This window comes from Scophthalmus maximus, chromosome 8 (genome assembly GCF_022379125.1).
Source record: "Scophthalmus maximus strain ysfricsl-2021 chromosome 8, ASM2237912v1, whole genome shotgun sequence".
Taxonomy (NCBI): domain Eukaryota; kingdom Metazoa; phylum Chordata; class Actinopteri; order Pleuronectiformes; family Scophthalmidae; genus Scophthalmus; species Scophthalmus maximus.
In genome coordinates this window covers 1,149,162-1,165,469 of record NC_061522.1, presented here as the reverse complement: position 1 = coordinate 1,165,469, position 16,308 = coordinate 1,149,162, and the positions used below count along the sequence as shown (strand labels likewise).

Here is a 16,308-nt window from a genome sequence, read left to right as displayed (position 1 = left end):
AATTAGAAGTAAGAATTGAGTCGTGATTTCACTAGAAAAGTTTAAATTTCATTTAATATTATATCACAGATTACTTAAATGACACATAGCCTAAATTTACAACTTTATTCTCATAATATTATGACTTTACTCTTGTCATATTTCAACTTTACTCTCAAAATATTACAACTTTATTCAGAAAATATATAGACTTTATTCTCGTAAAATTATCCCTTTTTTCTTGCAATATTATGACATATTATGACAAGTTTCACATATTGCAATTTACATTTTGATACATTAAAACAGGACATCTACCTCCTACATAGATATGTTTGTTATATGAAAATTTTTACCTTAAATAATTCAGGTATTAGGGTACCACATAATATAAAACCAACAACAGTAGTGGTAATAATAACAATAATTTAACAAAAAGAACAGTAAATAAAATAAATGAAAAATGAAAAACCTCAAATAATAAAATATTACACATGGGGCTAAAATAGGTCAGACATAAGCATATACTTTAAATATTTCTGCAAGGACAATTTTTGTGTTTAATGGATTTTTTAGCAAAGAAATTTCATTTTAAGTACAGTCCATAATGGGGGTGTTTTGGCACATCGGGATTTGTGTATATAATATTTTGTAGTGATGATGATGTAATTGATAAAAAATTCCTGTTTTATGTTTTCTAGAATTCAACCTAATTGAATACTTTTGAAGCAGAGAAATGTATGTGGATGGCCCTGGATTTCAGATGATCATTCAATGATCTCCATAAACTTTGAACAGCTTTACTGTTTTACACAGGTGATATTTTTCTACATCAGTCTAAAATCTTTTGTTGATTAATTCATTTGAGGGATATATATTGTTTAAAATTATGAAATGTATCCTTATGCTTTGGCTAAATTGGAAATCTTAAAGATTTAGTTCCAAATACCGATATTTCTTTTTTCCTATAATCTTTGAAGTGGGGTGTTCTATTCATTAAGCCAGGATACATTGTTTTAACAAGGCGATGTCTTATAAATATATTGATGCATTTTCCGTGTAATAAGTTCACATTGTCTATATTCAGTTTGGCAGTTTAGGTATTGGTGTGTTAGCTATATTGTTTTTGATTAGTTGAATAAGTGCTGTTGGGATGTTTATTGTTGCCTTTTCATAATTTTTTCTGGAGCAGTTCAAATTGTATTTGTCATTAAACTCCTCTAACTGGAGTATGTTACCGAATCCATCCATTAAATACACGATTGACCATATTTGTCTATTCATCCAGTCATCCATAAACATAGACGTGGAGTTCCACAGCTCCACTGTCTGATATTTGAAGACTGACCTCTATGACCTCTTATGTGCTCAGGGAATTTGTATTATTATTTATGTTATTTTTATTTTATTTTATCATTATTTATTTAGCATATTATTCATTTTCCCTTTTTTTTTTTACACTTGTTTAATGTATCCTTATGTGCCTTGAATGTTTTTTAAGGAATAATATTAAGATCTATTTACAAATATTCTGTAGATGATCTTTGTTCAATAAAAAAAAAAGGAGTGGAGGTTACGTGTTTCCGGTCTGCTGTGGAGGTCACGTGTTTCCGGTCTGCAGCTCGGACCCTCTTGCCAGAGGGGCGTGAGGGGGGCGGGACCTTGAGCTGGATTGACAGCTCCGCCGAGCCTGTGGCGAGGCGCGGTGACGACAGCAGCCGGCAGAGCCAATCACACGCGGAAGTGGGCGGGCACATAGTCCAAATTTTACGCGGCGCGCGGCGGGCCGAAACAACCGAGAGCGAATATCCCGGTCTCAACCGGTTTCAACCGGTCCGTGGTTGGAGGCATGAGCCGAGAGGAAGAGCAGCAGACCCGCACGCATTCATGACAAAACTGCCCCTCTGCTGTCCAACAGTGTGCGCGCGAACAGAGCCAGAAAATAAAAGACGAGACTCCTCCACTCCGCGACTCAATGACCCGGGAATAGCGCGCTGTAAAAGTGCGACTCCGCGTGAATCGTGTGTTGTTAGCTTAGCTTCACGTTAGCCAAGCAGCTCTGAATCGTCATTGACTTTTCCCATTAGCACGCTAGGCGGCTATTAGCACCTAGCAGTGGGAATCGGCTGCGGTCCACGGGACAGTGGTTACAGAAAGATGCCGAGGACGAGAAGCGATAGTCTGAGGTGAACTGTGGAGAGAGTCGATAAGTATCCGGCGGAACTTTTTGTTTTTTTCCTGTTTCCTTTTCACAATTAGTGCGAACCGTATAATTGCTGGTGTCAGCCAAAGGGACGCTAGCTAGCTAGCATTAGCTTTGGGGCTAGCGAAGGTTAGCAGCGGTGTGGACGTTGTGCCATGAGATAATAAAAAGTCAGCTTTGAGAAGATTTATTATTTCGTTTTCTTCCAACTGCGACCTGCCTCGGTTCTCAACCGATCATCTCCTTTTGACGAGCCGGACGGGGACACACCAGGTGAGTGAAGCCGCCCGAGCTACATCGACCTAGCTAACTCACCCAGCGTGGGGCTTTAGCTTCTGTCACTTTCTAAACTGGACTGTGTGTTTCTGGGTGTGTGGGGGGGGCAGGGGTCGGACAAACCCACATCGGCCTTGTAGCGGGGGGGACGCTGGCATCCCCGCGATCTGTGTCCCACTGGAGCAAAAGTAACCAAAACGTATCTTATCTGTCGCGGCTGCGGTGAACGCAGCTCCGCGCACCACCGCGGGCGGCCAGGTGGGGGCGTCGTTTCACGATTTAGGTGTGTTTCAGTGCGTGTGATGATCGGACCGTGTGACACAAGTGTTCATCGAACTCGAATAACTTGTTTCATCACAAAGGAAACTGTAACCTTGACTGCAACTCACTCACTTGTTCTGTTCCCAAATATTTAGTGCATCCATTTGAGTAAATCTGCTAATCGATTGCTAAATGAATCGCCAACTATTTTGATGCTCGATTGACCGGTTCAAGTTACTTTTATGAAGAAGAAGAAAAAAGTCAAACTTCTCAGATTGCAGCGGTTTCAATGTGAATATGTTCTTTGGTTTCTCTGTTTTCTTTGTTCCTCAGTGAACTGAAGATCTTTGGTGTGAGGACAAAACAAAAACATTTTTTGGAAACACGATTGACATTTGTCATCATTTTATGAACCAAACTAATAATAACTAATAATCAATAGAGAAAATAATCAATAGTTGCAGCCCTACATTAGAGCCCGACCGATATTGATTTTTGGGGGCCGATATCAATATTAGCGAGTACAAAGTTTTCAATACTTTTTCATAACCCTATATTTATTTGAAAAGAAAAATTCAACAAAATTAATAAAGTCAATTTATTTTACTTCAGATGTAAAACATAAATGCACATGTATTCTTCAATGTTTATTCCGTTCAATAAAAGATTTCATATCGGTAAACACAAGCGCTGGTATGATATTTCTGTTAGAGGCTCCTATTGGCCGATATGTCGGGCTCGAGCGTCCATTAAATGTTGTAAAAAAAATGTATACCATTGTACACAGAATTAGTCAAACATTTACGTCACACTAATACTAAACTTACGTGTAAGTTGTGTGCACCGTGAAGTTGCGGTTGAAGTTTTGAATCATTCCTCCTCCCTCCCACCAGAAGCTCTATGCCAGCAGAAATGACAATGTTGGCCGATCACCCAGCCAGACAGCTGCTGGACTTCAGTCAGAAACTGGACATCACGCTGTTGGACAATGTCGTCAACTCCATGTACCACGACATCGGGTCCCAGGTGAGGCTGCTGCTCCTCTTCCTCCTCCGAGGTTCTTCACACGTCCGAAGTCACGAAAAAGATTTACGTGTTCAGTACAAAGCAATGGGACATTTCAAAAACGTTTAAAGTCACAATGTTGCGAAAACAGCCATCGATAGTCACCAAATTTCTCTCAGATATGCTTCGTCATAAACACTTACACCTGTGAAAAAAATTCTATAATCATGGACGGTATCTTACATTAAGTCACATTAAGCCTTTTCATTATAACAGGCTTCTATCGGGAAAACCCCTAATGTAAGATAACGTCCATAATTATAGAATTTCGGTTTGGATTTTTTCACAGGTGAAAGTGTTTATGACAGAGCATATCTGAGAGAAATTTGGTGATTATCGATTGCTGCTTTAGCAACATTAAGTCACGTGAAGCCTTTTCACGTTAAGCGTTTCAGAACGTCCCTAAATAAATTCCTCGTGGCTCTTAAGTTTACATTAGTAATTTGTTGAGCATAACCATGCAGTTTTTAGGGGATGAGATCAAATGTGATGTGTAACCCTGGGGGTAAATGTTTTTGCTTGCGTTGCTCTCTTGTAGCAACGCGTGGCCCAGGAAGTGTTGACCAACTTGAAGGACCATCCGGATGCCTGGACGAGGGTCGACACCATCCTGGAGTTCTCTCAGAACATGAAAACCAAAGTATGAATCCGACACACACACACACACTGACATCGTAACAGAGGGAAGGGTCAGCCCTCATTTGTTTGAAGTATTTTAATGTGTCTTATCCGTTTCTCCTTTCAGTATTACGCTCTGCAGATTCTGGAGGTCGTCATCAAAACACGCTGGAAGATTCTCCCAAGAAATCAGTGTGACGGTAAAAAAAATCTGTTTAACATTAAAACGAGCAAAGAGTTTGTCGTAGAGAATTTCTCTTGAGGCGCTGATACTGTTTTTGCATTGTCCACTAACAAATCACACGGGTTTATATGGTTTCAGGAATCAAGAAATATGTGGTCGGTTTGATCATCAAAACTTCTTCAGATCCTGCAAATATGGAGGTGAGGTTCTATCACTGTGAGACGCTGCTCATGCAATGTGAAGGGTCGTTGTGCTGACGTCGCCGTCTTAACCTTTTATTTTGCAGAAAGAGGGCGTGTATATTTCAAAACTCAACATGATCCTCGTCCAGGTAAAGAAATCACACACATGTGTTTTTTTATATGTGGTGGTAACGGCCAATAACACCGCGCTCCCCCTCTTCCACATTCTCCTCCTCTGCGCCCGGTTATAGATCCTGAAGCAGGAGTGGCCCAAACACTGGCCCACGTTCATCAGCGACATCGTGGGCGCGAGTCGCACCAGCGAGAGCCTCTGTCAGAACAACATGATCATCCTCAAGCTGCTCAGCGAGGAGGTCTTCGACTTCTCCAGTGGCCAGATGACCCAGGTGAAGGCCAAGCACCTCAAAGACAGGTAACCGCTGCTGCCGATGCGTTCCGTCCTGTGGACGCTTTCCCCGTGGAGCAACTGAAACTCTGCTGCAGTAGGATATTTGTTTTACCATGATTGTAATATTTTTATTTCTGCCTTTGCAGCATGTGCAACGAGTTCTCCCAAATATTCCAGCTGTGCCAGTTTGTGATGGTAAGAAAAAAACAGTTCTCAGCATCTGTCTCCAGTGTTTGATAAATACCACGGTCCGCTCTCTCACACACTTCTTCTTCTTCGTAGGAGAACTCCCAGAACGCCCCGCTGGTCCACGCCACGCTTGAGACGCTCCTCCGCTTCCTGAACTGGATTCCTCTAGGCTACGTCTTCGAGACCAAACTCATCAGTACGCTGGTCTACAAGGTAAATACGGCTCCTACTCCCGTCGGCAAATCAAAACGTTGAAATGTTTGTTGTGTTGCCTTTGCAGGTAAAATAAAAACACAAAGTACACACAGATAATGCATAAGGAAAACTTTTCTATTTCTAGGGTTTTACTAAGGGTGCGTCCGTGTTGGGTAACTGGGTTTGGTCACTGGAACATTTGTGCTTGTTTGTGTAATTTTGCACGGAAAAACGCAAATATTCAGCCCCGTTCTTCCTTTAGCTTTCTCCGACAAACCTCCTGTGAACACACACACACACACACACACGTAACATGAAGTATTGAATGTAAGAAAAAGTCAAAACCACACAAAGCAGGTTGTGCTAACTGAGGCTAAAGCTAGCGTCCCAACTTCCTCGCTCACTTCCTGTCAAGCTCCTTTATCCTCCATTTCTGCTACCAGGTGTCCGTTCGACCTGTCGTCGTCTCTCACTGACGTGTGATCTGTTCTATTTGTTTCAGTTCTTGAACGTGCCCATGTTTCGCAACGTGACGCTGAAGTGTTTGACGGAGATCGCCGGCGTGAGCGTCAACCAGTACGAGGAGCAGTTTGTCAACCTGTTCACTCTCACCATGTGCCAGCTCAAACAGGTATACACACACAACCATCACAACTAAATACAAAATCCTAACCTACACCCAGTTAATACTTTAACCCTAAAACCAAGTCTTGAATGGACAAGGGGAATTTAAACCAATATATTTTTTCAGGAAAATTCTGCACATATTTTCCTCATGGTCCGCTAGCTGTCGGTTCGGTGTTGATCATTTTGGCCTAGCCCTGTCTCCGTTTATCGAAAACAAAAAAATGGTGCAGACCTCACAACACAACACTGCGGTTTGTAAACATCACCCCCCGACACCCTGAGAGACCTGCTAGCGGCAGGCGCTACGAATTAGAAGTTTTGGCCTTGTGGTTTAGCACGTCGGCCTCACATACCTGATGTCATGGGTTCGCGGCCCGACCAGAGCAGTGACATCAAAATCGTTCTCCAAAATCACTTCCTGCCCCTTTAATCCTCAAACAGCCATTTGAAGGTTAGTCAGAAACAAAACGTACCCAGACAATCATTTTGAGTGCACTCAGTATGATTGCACACTTACTCCTATTACACGCACGCGCACGCACACGCACATAGCACAAACATACTAAGACTTGCTCTCAGTCTGTTGCTGCATACACACAAATGGCTCAGTGTCCGACTGTGAGCAGTTTTCTGTTAGTTAACTGTTATTACAGAAACACAAGAAGTAAAACATTTGTGGGCAGATGTTGTGAAGCACAGGGGGAAATTAAATAAAGCAAAAAAAGGAAAATACTCCAAGGAGTAGAACACCTAGTGTCTGGTTTGATAGTTTCCTGCGTCTTGGTCCGGTTGACATTTCCTCAGATAACACAAAGAGCAGACTTCAGCCAGATTCCTTCACACGTCTGTAGACAAAAGGCTAAAACACGAAGACGAGACAAAAAAAATTGATATCTGGGGAAAAGAAATCACCTGAACCGAATCCTAACCCCCTTTGCCTTACAGTAAATGTACGGCTCCCCCTGCCTGCGAGCTGCCGTCACTGCGACGGTAGAAGAAACAGATAATCCTGGAGGTGTGAGTTGAACTAAATCAGGCCTAGGAAGACACACACACACACACACACACACACACACACAAAAGAAAGATTAATGAGGTCAGAAGACACAGTTTATCTCTAGTATTTTACAGGTTTAGCCCTTTCACACGTCCAAATACAAGTCTTTGAACCTCATTGTGTGAAAGTGTTTGTGGATTTGCTGTGTTGGAAGTTTGACAGTAACTGCAAGAACATCCTCAAACTTGAGCCTCGGTAAAGCTTGAGCGGGTTTTGTCGTTGTGGGTCAGATGCTGCCTTTGAACACCAACATCCGAGTGGCCTACTCCAACGGCAAGGACGACGAGCAGAACTTCATCCAGAACCTCAGCCTGTTCCTCTGCACCTTCCTCAAAGAACACGGCCAGCTCGTCGAGAAGAGGCTGAACCTGCGAGAGACGCTCATGGAGGTAAGACTTCCTGTTCACATTATCGCTGTTTAGACTGAACTTTGTTCATCACGTGGTGGAAAGGACGACTTGGTGGAGTAAACAAGACGGCGGCTCTCGATCGTTTCCTCCTCCGCATCAGTTTTGAACAATGGTTTCTGTCATGTGATCTGATGTCGCTGTTCCCCCCCGTCTCCAGGCGCTGCACTTCATGCTGCTGGTGTCGGAGGTGGAGGAGACGGAGATCTTCAAGATCTGTCTGGAGTACTGGAACCACCTGGCGGCAGAGCTCTACAGGGAGAGTCCCTTCTCAACCTCCAGCACGCCGCTCCTGTCCGACGTCCCGCCACGAAGACACCTCTACCTGCCCATGCTGTCCCAGGTAGGGCGTGCGTCGTCTTAAAACACACACACACACACACACACACACACACACACACACACACACACACACACACACACACACACACACACACACACACACACACACACACACACACACACACACACACACACACACACACACACACACACACACACACCGTCGCCACGTGATCGGTCGCAATGAGAGGTATCGGAAAAGCTTAAACTTGATTTTTGGCATCTTCTCGTAGGTCCGTTTGCTGATGGTGAGCCGCATGGCCAAACCAGAGGAGGTGCTGGTGGTGGAGAACGACCAGGGCGAGGTGGTCCGGGAGTTCATGAAGGACACGGACGCCATCAACCTCTACAAGAACATGAGGGAGACTCTCGGTTAGTTTCCGATAAATACACATCGTCTTTTTAACAGTATGGTTGGGGTTGGTTGAACCACGGTAACAGATTCCCTCACTTCTCTCTCTGTGTGTGTGTAGTGTACCTCACTCACCTGGACTACGCCGACACAGAGCGCATCATGACGGAGAAGCTCCACAGTCAGGTGAACGGCACAGAGTGGTCGTGGAGGAACCTGAACATGCTCTGCTGGGCCATCGGCTCCATCAGTGGGGCGATGCACGAGGAGGACGAGAAGAGGTTCCTGGTCACCGTCATCAAGGTGCCACATACACACACACACATACATGTAGAGTTCTACCTTTAAACAACACGTGTTATTCTCGTATTCAGGTTCCTGATTTTCTTCCTTTACCCCTCAGACTTTGGGCTTTTTAACTAACCCAGAGGAAACGGGAAAGTTAAAAAGCAGAACATGTCTCCTTTCAAAATAAAAGCAACAAATTAATTTGATGGTACACAAAGTTATAACACCCCGGTACGCCTGGAACTGAATTATGTAACTCTATGGTTCGTCACACGCAAGTGGAAACCTGTTGGTTTGTGAGCGGCCATTTTGAAGCCTTGAGTTTTGCATTTTCACCAGCACCATCTTTTGTCTTTTCTTTTTTTACAACCGGACATAGACTTTGTGGCTCTCAATCAGGCCGATTGAGAGCCACGCCCCAAAGTGGAGACTTGCAGGTGTTTGGTAACGTGGCTGATCTCTCTCTCTCTGTCTGTTCGTTCGTGTTCTCAGGACCTGCTCGGCCTGTGTGAGCAGAAGAGAGGTAAAGACAACAAGGCCATCATAGCGTCCAACATCATGTACATCGTGGGACAGTATCCTCGCTTCCTGCGAGCCCACTGGAAGTTCCTCAAGACCGTCGTCAACAAGCTGTTTGAGTTCATGCACGGTGAGAAACTTTTCTTGCGACGTATGGTTCCGATGTCTCAGAGCCGACACGGAACAGAATACTCTGGAAATGTGTCACTTGATTTTTGAATTTTGGAATAATTGAACTCATTTGATCCTGTTCTTTTCTTCATTGCGCAGAAACTCATGACGGCGTCCAGGACATGGCGTGCGACACCTTCATCAAGATCTCCCAAAAGTGCAGACGCCATTTTGTCCAGGTGCAGGTGGGCGAGGTGATGCCCTTCATCGACGAGATCCTCAACAACATCAACACCATCATCTGTGACCTGCAGCCGCAGCAGGTCAGTCAGTGCTGCTGCTCAGTCTCTGATGACATCACACATCGGTTGGCAGAAGTCCTTTTCGTACTGATCCTCAAACCGTGACTTTGTGTCCCCCGTCTCCGCAGGTACACACGTTCTACGAGGCGGTGGGCTACATGATCGGGGCTCAGACCGACCAGGCGGTTCAGGAGCTTCTCATAGAGAAGTACATGCTGCTGCCCAACCAGGTGTGGGACAGCATCATCCAGCAGGCCACCAAGGTGAGGGAGGGAGAGAGAGTGCCGAACGACCTGACCGGTTTAATAATAATCCGCTCTTAATCAATGCTTTTTTGCCGACTCTCTCGCAGAACGTGGACATCCTGAAGGACGCCGAGACGGTGCGTCAGCTGGGCAGCATCCTTAAGACAAACGTCCGTGCCTGTAAAGCCGTCGGTCATCCCTTCGTCGTCCAGCTGGGACGGATCTACCTGGACATGCTCAACGTGTACAAGTGTCTGAGTGAAAACATTTCCTCGGCTGTCCAGACGAATGGTGAGTCCGTGTGTATTTCCTCTTTAATGAGGAATTGATTTGGTCTAATATGAGTTTAGAAAAAGAACAGAAGTGAACGGGTGAAAGAAGAACGAGATTATCAATGTAGTTAAACCTGCAACTAGATTTTTCAAATAACAAGTTTGAGTCACAAACCTTTTGATTTACTCATCATTCACCTCAACATTTAGTATTACTGAAAATTCTTATTTTTAAATTGAAGACAAAATACAGTTTAATCAGTGACTGTAAGTGCTTTGTTTTCTGGGCCAGTGCCTGTTTTGATATTTGCGTTATTTGAGGGTATCACGCAAATATGCCCAAATGTTCGAGAAACCCAACTTTTGTGGGAGTCAGACGTGTGAAGTCTGCTCAGTGTTTATTTGTGGTTACTGACGTGGCTTGTTGTTCTGTGGCCGATGCAGGTGAGATGGTGACCAAACAGCCTCTGATCCGGAGCATGAGGACGGTCAAGAGGGAGACCTTGAAGCTGATCTCGGGCTGGGTCAGTCGCTCCAACGACCCTCAGATGGTGAGCGACTCCTCAGACACGACAGTCATCATCAACGCAGGGTTTTCTCCCTTTACTACACAAAAAAACTCGGTCACACACTGGGGAAAGACGAAAAACTGGATAAATCTGATTGTCTCTTAGATGTGAATGTGAGCGTCTGTTAATGTGTCAACGTTGTGTTTTCACGGTCCCAGGTGGGAGAGAACTTTGTTCCCCCCCTGCTAGAGGCCGTGCTCATCGACTACCAGAGGAACGTCCCGGCCGCTCGCGAGCCCGAGGTCCTCAGCACCATGGCGACCATCGTCAACAAGCTGGGGGGCCACATCACCGGGGAGATCCCCAAGATCTTCGACGCCGTCTTCGAGTGCACTCTGAACATGATCAACAAGGTCTGTGGGAACTCGTGCGAATCTGAACCTTGGTAAAAAAAAAAAAACTGAAATTAGAGTCATGCTTTGACGTTGTGTTTTTTTTTTTCAGGACTTTGAAGAATTCCCGGAACACAGAACTCACTTCTTCTACCTCCTTCAAGCCGCCACGTCCCAGTGCTTCCCGGCGTTCCTGTCCATCGCCCCGGCCCAGTTCAAACTGATCCTGGACTCCATCATCTGGGCCTTCAAGCACACCATGAGGAACGTGGCCGACACAGGTCCGAGACTGACGTCGGCTCATCTGTCGATTATTTTCTCGATTAATCGTTTAGTTGTTTGGTTCATAAAATGGTGGAAAGTGTCGATCGTGTTTCCCAAAACCTCAAGGTGATGTTTTGTTTCGTCCTCACACCAAAGATATTCAGTTCACTGTCACAAAGAAACCAGAACATATTCACATTTAAGAAGCTGAAATCAGAGAATTTTGACTTTTTTCTTTTTTATTTATAAAAACTACTAATAATATATTTATATGTATTAACTTTTCTTTCATCTTACATTTAAATGTTTGGTTCAATGGTCGTCATAGAAACGCTGACTCAACATCCCCCCCCCGTTTCCCGCAGGTCTGCAGATCCTCTACACGCTGCTGCAGAACGTGTCGGCGGAGGAGGCGGCGGCGCAGAGCTTCTACCAGACGTACTTCTGTGACGTGCTGCAGCACATTTTCTCCGTGGTCACCGACACCTCGCACACCGCAGGTACACACACTCACACACACTCAACCAGTCCACTGAATACGTCCATGAACTTTTCTGTGGAAAACTAAAAGGATAATGGAAAAAAATATTACTGTCTCCGCCCCCTTTGTCCAGATCCACGTCCCATTGTTCCACCTCGTTAGATGGAAATTTGTTCTGTCGTTTTTGAGTAAATCAAACGAGCATGCACACGTAACCATCTGTTCGCACTTATCTGTTTTCATATCTGTGAGAGATTTTGAATCCAAGACACTAATGTAAAATAAATTCTGTGAAGAAGACATTGGAGAGTTTGAGAATAAAGTAGTAAATTAATGAGGAAAAAGTCATACTAATAAGACAATAAATTTGTTATTTTACGTCGCAAAATTCTGACTTTATTGTCTTAATATTATGACTTTATTCACGTAATATTACGACTTTGTGTGCAGTTTGTAAACATCACTCCCCGACACCTTAATAAGAGACGTGCTAGCGATAGCTAGTCGTAATATAACTTTATTCTCGTAGAGTTACAACTCTATTCTCGTGAAATTACGAGAGTTAGCTCGTCCGTCTCACGTACCTGAGGCTGCGGGTTCGAGTCCCGACCAGAGCAGTGACATCATCATCATCAACAACAAACAATGGTTCTCCAAAATCGCTGACTGCCCCTTTAAGAATAAAGATGGGACCACATATTCCCTTCGTTATGTACGAGATGATAATAAGCGTTAAGATCATTAACGTGACTTGACTCCCTGCTCCCCGTCTTGCAGGCCTGACCATGCACGCCACCATCCTGGCCTACATGTTCAACCTGGTGGAGGAAGGCAAGGTGAGCGTGGCCCTGAGCGCCGCCAGCCCCGCCAACAACCAGGCGCATGTCCAGGAGTACATCGCCAACCTGCTGAAGACGGCCTTCCCCCACCTGCAGGAGTAAGTCTCACACACGGGGGTTAAAGGGGGAAAAACATTCTGATTTATTTAGAAATGTCTGAAGTTGCCAGAAGCCGGAGAGATGAGAGATACACACTTTCATAATCATACTTTTTTTTTTTTTGTATTGTGCTTTTAAAGGTCAAGTGGATTTAGAGGATCTGTTGTCTATCTTATAGCTTTCCTACATGCCGTGTTTTCTCATACGAACTAATTGACCTTGTGGTTCCTCAGCGCCCAGGTGAAGGTGTTCGTAACAGGCCTGTTCAGCCTGAACCAGGACATCCCGGCCTTCAAGGAGCACCTGAGGGACTTCCTGGTGCAGATCAAGGTGAGGGTCTCCACGCCGCCTGGGAAAGATTTAGATTTCGGGAGTCAATTAGTCGTTACATGAGGACCCGACCTCCGCGTGAGTCTCGTCGTGTTGAATACGGTTGTTGAACTAAACGGTCCAGAATACGTCGCGTTCACATTGGATTTTCGGACGCTGCCGGAAACTGGAAATGGAATCGGCGGTGCGCCGCCATAAAGTGTCCCCTGTCGGTCGGTTGCGGTTTGCAACTTTACCACCAGATGTCGCCAGAAAATTGAAAAATGACACACTGGAGCATTAAACTCTGACAAATTGTAACTTAAACATAAACTCTAATCTGATTGCAATCGTATAATCTGCACCAGATTATTCAAGGTACCAAGTGATGGTGGGAGGTTTGAGTAATGCAGACGACTAACCTCTGCTTTTGTGTCTGTCGCCCCCTGCAGGAGTTTGCCGGCGAGGACACAACGGACCTGTTCCTGGAGGAGAGGGAGTCGTCTCTGCGTCAGGCCCAGGAGGAGAAGCACAAGCTCCAGATGTCTGTGCCGGGAATCCTCAACCCCCACGAGCTGCCGGAGGAGATGTGCGACTGAGGCGACGGCGACGAGAACGACCGGCGTTTACAGAACAAATCTGGGGGGGGGGGGGTCGAGAGAGAGCGAGAGCGAGGACACTTCCTGACGATGATGATTTTTCTTTGCAAGTGTGTTTGTGTGCGAGTGTGTTTGATAAGGAGGAGGAGGGGGGAGAGAAAAGGACCCGGCACTCGGTTGTACGTCGACCAAATCTATGTCAATATGTAAATGACCCCCCCTCCCTCCTCCCCCATGGTGCGACTTTCTTTTTTCCCCCCCGTCAAACTAATTTTATATCCTTCTGTTTTTCTTTAACACGCCATCTTTTGTTGATTCTTTGTTAACGGAAGCTTTATGTTCTGTTACACCTGCATGAAGTTGAAAGAATTAAGGATTATTTTTTAATCTCCCTTCACTTTGTTGATATGTAATATATATATACACGATGTTGAGACACTTGCAGTGGTGAGTCGACAGAAGTGCCGTGTGCACGGCGCAGGAGCGAATGTGACGAACAAACAGTTCCTTCCTTCGCTTCCTTCGTTGTCTTTGTTCGTGGGTATGGTTTTTTGTTTTTTTTCCTTTTTACTCCGGATCCCTGAGTGAATGGGAGCGGCGGCGCTCTGTGTCTGGGACGAGAAGGAAGACTTGTGTGCAGAACCCTCCTGTTTGTAAAGCTGTCTTAGTACTCTGAGAATATAAAGTTGGCTATTTTTACAAATTTTACTGTGTGATTGTGCTTTTATTTATTTATTTACTTACCCAAAAAGAATAGAAAATGATCATCTACGTTTACAAGATGGGGGTTCACACTAAGCCGGGGGGAGTGAAATGTGGAGTTACTTAAAATTAATAGAGACCATTTAGTATGAAAGACATTGGTTAGTAATGGACTTCTAAATTAAAGTGGAACTGCTTTGAAAATTGATTAATCGGTTCAAAACGTTTTTTATGGAAAATCAATTGATTGGCTGATGTTTATATATAATCAAAAAAATTGTAGTTAAATATGTTAGCAAGGAATGTAATTGAGGTTTGATATTTGATTTTTAACTTTTTTTCTATATATAGATCTATGAATAAAGAGAAAACACAAAAACAACCAATTATATATAACTTTTTAACAAAATTGGATTTGAGCCTCTTACAGACATGTCGGTATCAGTGCTTATGTTCACAGATATAAAATATTTAGTTGTACAGAATAAACAATGCAGAGTAAAATTTGCATTCATATTTACATTTTACGGAAAATAACTTAAATTCATTATCAAGTTCTGTAAAAAACTGTAAAAAAAAGAATTCACGGATACACTTAAATTGCCTACATAGTATTTATATACCTTTTTTATTTAATGTTATTATTTTGTTATATATATATATATATACATATATATATACATATTTATATATATATATACATATATATATATTTTAAGATTTCATAAATGTCGCCGCCGTTGCCCTTGAGAACTTTGAAAGAAAAAGAAAGACGGTGACGTCATGAAGCAGATATCGCGAGACTAGCGGAGCGAGCCGAGCGGCTGAAGGAGGACACGGCGGAAAGGCCCGAGTCCTCCCGCACGCTGCCTGCGCCTCCCTCCCCCCTCCCCTCCCTTTCCAACATGGCCGCCGTGTCCACTCTCTGGAGCGACGCTCGGTTCGGACACTGACTCGATCTCCACCGTCCCGGAGCCTCGCGACTTCCCGGCGGACGCCAGCTCTCGGCTCGGATGCAGATCGCGCTCGACGCCTCGTCGCGTGTCGCCGGTTCCCGGTCGGAGGATTAACCTTCACCGACGCCTCCTGCACGGGGCCTTTGCTTTTGGCTTTTTTGGCTTCTTTTTCTTTCTTTTTTTTAACCCCCCCCCCCCCCAAAACAAGCAGCTAGCAGCCGAGCGCACTCCCCGCGGGTGCCATGGTCTGAGTCGCAGCGCGCCGCCTCCCGCTTCATGAACGATGTGTGACAACTGCGCCGAGCTGGTGGAGGTTCTCAACGAGAGTAAGTGGACGGAGCGAGCGGCTCCGGCTCTATTGACAAGCCCGCAGCTGCTCGCTGCTCCGCCGCTAGCACCGCTGAGTGCAGACGTGCTAGCTCGGCTAGCTAAATATAACTTGTGTGACCCCCCCCCCCCCCCCGTCCCGTCCACCGGGGGGCAGCCGCCGCGACACCGGCTCGCGTCTGTTCCCTTCGGTCGGTGACAGCTCCGGGTCCGTGTCGGTGGTTCAGACGAGTCCAGCCCGGAGCCTCGGGCCTGTCTGTCTGTCTGTCTGTCAAACACTCCTCACTGGAACTCAACACAAGCTAGCAGCCACTCCACAGTGTCGCCCCGCAGCGCCCCGCAGCGCCCCGCAGCCGGGCCCAGCCGCTGCGGGGCGCTGCGGGGCTGCTAGCTAGAAATGCTATATATTATGTATATAGCATTTTTTGGAAGTTAGCAAAGTTAGCTTAGCTTAGTCAGTTGAGCTAGTAGCCGGACTTTGTTTGATGTGTCAGCTCCTCTCCTCCACGACGAGCCGCTCGGTTCGACACGACACGACACGACACGACACGACACACGACGTGTCGAGCGGTTGTTGTTGGTTTGTCAAGATGAGTGTGAAATGTTCATTGACGCTAGCGGCAGCTCGGCTAGCCCCCCCCCCCCAACTGTAATGGCTGCAACGAGGCGCATATTTTTGGGCACAACGTTAATCCTCCGTAGCGTGTGTGTGTTAGTGTGTGTGTGTGTGTCTGTTTGTTAGTTAGTT

The 16,308-nt window shown here is 45.2% G+C and overlaps 2 protein-coding genes and 1 long non-coding RNA gene across 4 annotated transcripts in view; 2 read left to right on the top strand and 1 right to left on the bottom strand.

The window, feature by feature from the left end:
• The first annotated feature begins 1,752 nt into the window (after window positions 1-1,752).
• xpo1a (exportin 1 (CRM1 homolog, yeast) a) lies at window positions 1,753-14,278 on the top strand. The gene is made up of 25 exons (XM_035638536.2): window positions 1,753-2,455; window positions 3,613-3,745; window positions 4,323-4,424; window positions 4,530-4,602; window positions 4,725-4,786; window positions 4,873-4,917; window positions 5,020-5,201; window positions 5,324-5,372; window positions 5,460-5,579; window positions 6,064-6,192; window positions 7,476-7,634; window positions 7,813-7,995; window positions 8,228-8,366; window positions 8,468-8,649; window positions 9,127-9,283; window positions 9,424-9,587; window positions 9,695-9,829; window positions 9,919-10,102; window positions 10,528-10,634; window positions 10,811-11,005; window positions 11,097-11,265; window positions 11,614-11,748; window positions 12,507-12,666; window positions 12,901-12,997; window positions 13,429-14,278. Exons 2-25 carry the CDS (start codon window positions 3,620-3,622, stop codon window positions 13,573-13,575), a joined length of 3,201 nt encoding a protein of 1,066 aa, XP_035494429.2. The 5' UTR covers window positions 1,753-2,455; window positions 3,613-3,619; the 3' UTR covers window positions 13,576-14,278.
• LOC118313206 lies at window positions 11,131-13,576 on the bottom strand. The gene is made up of 4 exons (XR_004794413.2): window positions 13,399-13,576; window positions 11,546-13,016; window positions 11,369-11,416; window positions 11,131-11,288 (listed from the first exon to the last, which is right to left on the bottom strand). It is a non-coding gene; the product is annotated as an uncharacterized LOC118313206 (long non-coding RNA).
• Window positions 14,279-15,192: 914 nt separating the features above from the next.
• usp34 (ubiquitin specific peptidase 34) overlaps window positions 15,193-16,308 on the top strand; it is a 40,089-nt gene continuing 38,973 nt past the window's right edge. For both annotated transcript variants that reach the window (XM_035638535.2, XM_047333704.1), the window contains exon 1: window positions 15,193-15,559. In XM_035638535.2, coding sequence (XP_035494428.2) covers window positions 15,517-15,559 — 43 coding nt within the window. In that variant the 5' untranslated portion in view covers window positions 15,193-15,516. The remainder of the gene's footprint in view (window positions 15,560-16,308) is intronic.

Coding starts and splice junctions, on each gene's coding strand:
- xpo1a (XM_035638536.2), top strand. CDS start 3,620: ATGCCAGCAGAAATGACAATGTTGGCCGATCACCCAGCCAGACAGCTG. Junction 4,787..4,872: donor CAGATCCTGCAAATATGGAG/GTGAGGTTCTAT, acceptor TTTATTTTGCAG/AAAGAGGGCGTGTATATTTC. Junction 8,650..9,126: donor TCCTGGTCACCGTCATCAAG/GTGCCACATACA, acceptor TCGTGTTCTCAG/GACCTGCTCGGCCTGTGTGA.